The sequence below is a fragment of the Entamoeba invadens genome (genome assembly GCF_000330505.1).
Source record: "Entamoeba invadens IP1 unplaced genomic scaffold scaff_1105074724881, whole genome shotgun sequence".
NCBI lineage: Eukaryota > Evosea > Mastigamoebida > Endamoebidae > Entamoeba > Entamoeba invadens.
The window spans coordinates 9,477-15,271 of record NW_004191668.1 but is presented as its reverse complement, the minus strand read 5'-3'; the positions used below and the strand labels follow the sequence as shown (position 1 = coordinate 15,271).

The following is a 5,795-nucleotide window of genomic DNA, read 5'->3' as shown; positions in this document are numbered from 1 at the left end:
GACCAAATTGAATTGAAAAATTAAAACTTCTAATAAAACTGTTAGTAAATTATGGTTTTGTTTTAAAATTTTAAGTTAAATTTATTTATTTTGTTGTTTACTTCAAAAAGACAAAAACTGAATAAAAGTTACAAGCAAATCACCATGAAGTGTTTTGCAAAGAATCACCATATAATTAGTTGAAAGACTAACACTAGAAACACAATGACGATGAACAATTTCTTTTGTTTTAAAAATATTTGGGGTTTATAATGAAATTGTTCTGCGTGTTGGTATTTAACACATTTTTTACCAACTCTTACACAATTTAGTTTTAATTTACATTTTATTTAAATAAAAAAAATACTCTCCGTTTAATGGTTTCAGTTTTGAAGGGGTTTCTTAACACCTAAGACTCTGGTATGGTTCAAAATGTCTACAAATGTAGACAGTCTTTTATAATCTAAATAATCGGGTAAATATTATAAAACAATTGACAATTTTGCAAATGAAATACATATTTGAAATGTTTAACCTATATTTTCAAATAAAAAATACCACAACACATAGAATGCCAAGCAACAATTATTGATTTTTCTGTCAACTAATTTTAAAGTCGAAACTAAAAATCTCAATTATATGTCATTACAGGATAGTGTTGTTGAAAATAAAAACATTGAACACGAATTTTTTGAACAAACTGTAATTGAAAATCTCGTTGGAACAAACAAACAAATGTTTAAACAAGGAACACCGGATACCAATTCTTTATTACTTTGAGGCACTTTATCCACGAACAAAAACAAATGTAATACAAAGAAAATCAACAACATAATGTGGAGTTTGAAACAGTCATTTCGAAAGGAATTAATGAAAACAGTAAAAATGGTCTACACGAATACAAAGATATCCCCCAAAAAACTGCCGGTTCTTTGGCAACACTGTTGCCAACAATAAATATAGACACAAAATTAAAAAACAGCATCTTGTTTGAAAAGAAAAATATTTTTGACAGTTTATTTGATAAAAAGGTTAAAGAAAAAGTTATTTATTGTACAAATCAAAGAATTCCCATTGAGTAAAACATTTATAAAATTAAACAGATGAAAAAGGTTATAAACAAATATGAACAACTTCAAGTATATTGTATTTTATCAGAAAATAGATTAACCAACAATTTTGTTCTATTTGAAGAGTATAAAAACATTGATTACGACTATTTTGTTAACGCAAATCAACAATTGATAACAAAATATCCAAATTTGTCATATTTGAAATTAATTGCCACTTTTAACAAAAACGTCAAACTCGCTTTTTTCTTTTCGGATTTTTATAGAAGTTTTTCAGAATTTATAAATTGGATTATGTCATAGATGATGATTTAAATAAACTTCTGATACCTTTAAAGTATTTGGAAAACATTAAAGAAATTGAAGATTATAGTTACACAATTGATTTATTTTCTGAAATGGAGTTGGATTTGTTTGTTGGAGTGCTTATAAAAATGAGAGTTGATAACAAATGTAAAAATGTCAAAAATTGGTTCTTAAATAATTCAATACAAGGAATGACTTATCACAGATTTGTCTATTTAAAGAGTTGTTTAAGATTTGATGAATGTAATTCTAGAGACATTAGATACATAGAATTGAGTTTGGCACCGTTATCGAGTTGTGAAATTTATTTAACAGTAAATTTTACAACTATACACACCCTCAACATATTTAACATTAGATGAACATATATGTCCATATCCTGGATTCTTTTATGATTCTGTAAACATGAAAGATAAGTCTCATAAACGTGGAATACGATTTGATTGCTTAAATGATTCAATGACAGGTTATTGTTTGTACCAAGTGCCATTTTCGAGAAAAAAACGATCGTGTGAAACCTGTGTTCCTGTTTGGTAAAATACCAATAATAAAAGAATATCTCGGTGAAATAGGTGTTATACTGCAGTCTGAATTCTTTGAAAATGAACAATTATCACAAATAATAAATGATAAAAATAAGGAAAAAGACAAAGAAATGGAGATTAGTTGTTTTGAAGTTAATAATGAAGAAAAAGAATCAAAAGAAATTGTTGTTGCAAATTTACTGGACAAAACAGAAATAGAAGAACAACATAAGTTTAATTTGTGTGAAAAATCTATTTTAATTCCAAAGGAATTGAAAAAACAAATAAATTTTTTACAGAAAGGAATTGAAAATGCCAAGATTGAACAAATGTTCAAACGAAAAAAAAGTTATTTAATTAACGAATTAGAGAAAGTAAAAACTCTTTATAAAAAACAAAAGTCTATGAAAAAAGACAAGAAGATTGAACATTCGTGTTCAAGAAGAAAAAGTATTGGACAAAGTGGCTTACTACCTCAATGTAAACTCACAATGACAGTTAAAAAATCAATATCAAATTGTTTTATAAATACCAACCGATTGTTGGTTGTTGATAATTTGTACACATCAGAAGAAGTGATCGAAACTTTGACATAGTACAGTTTATATTTTATTGGTACTTTTAGAAGCAACAGAACATTTTTACCTCAAAAATAGCAAACGTACAAACCGGCAAGTGAAGGACTGTATTTATCTTCATTTCTTTCAGACAATCGTTTGACACTGGTTCGATATCAATCAACCAAAACAAAAGTAGTTCAACTTGTGACAACTTTACCACAGCCAGATTTCTTGGTCAACATCAACAAAACCAAAAAACCGAAAATGATTTCGATTTACAATTTCTTCAAATGTGGAGTTGATCGTTTTGACCAATTAATCAGTTATATCAATATACAACACAAATTAAACAGGTTCCCATTTGCATGTTTTTACGATTTGATAAACAGTATTTTGACAAATTGTTTTATTGTTGGAAAGCTAACAAACCACAAATAACACACATGGAATTCATGGAAAAATATACTGCCAAAACCGTGGTTTTTCCATTGTGGTCTGCAAAAAGTGCTTGCAGAACGTTTGTAAAATTAAATGAGTGTTTTGTTATTTGAAATGTTATTTGTCTACAATTGTAGACATTTTAGAGTAAACTGGAGTTTAAAATTCAAATTGAAAAATTGGAATTAAAAACTTTTTTTTTGAAAAATGTTTTTCTTTTTTTCTATTTTTTTGAGAGTCTTAGGTGTTAAGCAAAGAATTACAAAACCAAATTTCAAGACAAATAAAAATTTCCTCACCCTTTATTAAAAAATTCGTTTTCGATTAGAAAAGTGTTAATAAGTCAGAACAAATAGATATTTAAATACAATAGAATATCGTTAATCGACTACAATGTTATTTAATGCTAATTGTTTTAAATAATTTGTTATAACAATTAAAAGTCAATTTAAAAAACAAATGATTAAAAACAATGAAACAAAAATTGAATTAGCAGATATAACATTTTGGCACCATATAATCATACCATTCAACTATTTTAACCCTTTTATCAGGATAAGTAAACTCTCTATTTGGAAAAGCTGCATTAAAAAAGATTTCATTAATACCCTCTCCAGTGTTTGAAGAACAGAAAACAAGGGGATATCCGACTCGTTCAGCATATCTTAAACCCTCCTCATCTGAGACTACCTTTTCAAGATCACATTTACTTGCAACAAGTACAATTGATATATCACCACTTCTTTCTTTAGTGATCAAGTCAATCCAATAGTCCAAACTTTCGAAACTATTACGAGAAGTGACAGAATAAACTATTATTGCGCCCATTACTTCATTATAATACGTTGAATCTTGTTGTCTGTATTTTTCTTCTCCTAATGTATCTGCCAAATCGAGATAAACTTTATATTTTGGTGTTTTTCTGTGTGTTATTTATGATAATACGTTTATTTTTTTTTAAATTATTTGTAAATGTTTTGAGTATAACACAAACATCATTTGACATGGAAATTTTATCAATGTAGTTGTATGTTTATGATTATAAAAGTAGTGGTAATAAAATCTGACGAGAATACAAGTTTTCCCTAATAGTTAAACGTTTGTTGAATGTCCAATTTAGTTATAAGAATACAACGTGATAATTCTAACGTTAATTTATAACCAAAGTTTATCTACACGCAAAACACACCTACTTCAAAATCCCCTAACATAATAATTTTATACCTTTTGTCATTCTTTTGCATGATTATATTAACAAGAAAGTTTTTGGGGTTTAAATTCAAAACAGTTGGTTGCTATGGGAATTATATCACAATATAATAAATATAATGTAAATTTTATTTGTCAAAATGAAATAAATATTACAAATAAGTTACTATTGTTCCTTCTTGAACGAACTCTGGTTTGCTTTGATTTTTGTGGTATATAGCTGTTCTAGAATATGTTGGTTTATACAAACTGTAAATGTTTAAAATTTTATTATAATCAAAGACATAACAGGCAACTACAATTACCAACTACAGTAAAACCTCTCAAGAACAAAAAAACATTTTTACATTAATGCGATATTTTAAAAAATCAACTTAAGAAAATAATTTTAAACTGCGAATTTAAAGCCAAATTAGAATGTAACAAACCCAAGTATTTCAAAACAATAATATAATAGTTTAGTATACCATATACTTTGAATATTGTTGTCTAAAATGATATGTTTTGTGTTTTTATAATTTGAAAAAATGGAAAACTCTTGTTATGTGTTTGTTTAATAACAAAGTGTATTTTTTATTGAAATATGAAAAATTATTTTTATTATCTCTTTCGTATGATTATTAAAAATATTTGAAATGAATAATGATAAATAATCTAAAAATTTTCTAATTTTTTTATTCAAAGAATTGTTTTTAAATAATTATTATTACCAATATATATTATTTGATATAAAGGGGTGGAAAAAAACCGCTTTTGATAATTTAATGGTTAAATGATAATATGATTATAGTTTTTTGAATAGTTTATTTTTTTCCTTTTCCTCGATTTGATTCAAAAAAACAAGGTTTACAAGAGTCTCTCTGACCTTTTCAAGATGCCGATGTTTGTTATTGAAATTTGTGAATTATTTTTTATGTAAAGTAAAGGCTGGATTTGCCGAACGATAAAAGGAGAAGCAAGAAAAATTGACTTCGAAACTGTTCTTTGAAGCCAAAATAACCAAAAAAAACAACTCAGAATTTACCAAATATAATGAACTTTTTATTAAATATTTTTTCAATTTTTTGCAGAAATAAAAAAACTCAAAAACACTAACCCGCGAGTGTACCTTTTTTTCACACCCCCTTTCACTCCTTTATAATTTTTTTCAATTTTTTAATCATCCATTAAACAAATACTCAACAGTAAAATCTATTACCTCTGGAGCAACATAGTAAATGTATGGGCCAGCACATGTTTTTAATACACCACTTTTCAATGTCTCTCAGCAAAGACAGACTGCACCTTTATTTCACACCCCCTCTTGTTGGATTCCTCATTCGCTCAGAAATGCATTTCAAAGCCAAACTGGAAAAACGCACTTTGGACATACTCACCAACTGAACGTGAGTGCATCCATTCCCAGCGGTTTTTCAAGTGCCTGTCAAGCAAGCGATAAATGACTCGTTATTTTGTTGTACTTGTTTTTTTGAAACTTTTTATAAAATAAACGAAGCAATTTATTAATATTGGTCAACAAAAACAATGTAAGACGGATAATTTTGTGTAAATTATCAGAAGCGGTAAAAGGGCGCTGCACATGTCCGTTATAATTTCTCGTGTTTTTTAGCTTTTTTTCACCAAAACCTCAATTATTTGAGGCAAATTGAAACTTTGGTTATAATTGTGTGTAATTTTATCACTAAATGGTAGTAAAGCGGTTTTTCCCG

The 5,795-nt window shown here is 27.2% G+C and overlaps 1 protein-coding gene across 1 annotated transcript; it reads right to left on the bottom strand.

The window, feature by feature from the left end:
* Window positions 1–3,366: 3,366 nt before the first annotated feature.
* On the bottom strand, window positions 3,367–3,705 carry EIN_444900 (hypothetical protein; the record flags this gene model as incomplete). Its single annotated transcript, XM_004183268.1, has 1 exon — window positions 3,367–3,705. The coding sequence occupies one exon, from the start codon at window positions 3,703–3,705 to the stop codon at window positions 3,367–3,369; it is 339 nt and encodes a 112-aa protein (XP_004183316.1).
* Between the last annotated feature and the right edge of the window lie 2,090 nt (window positions 3,706–5,795).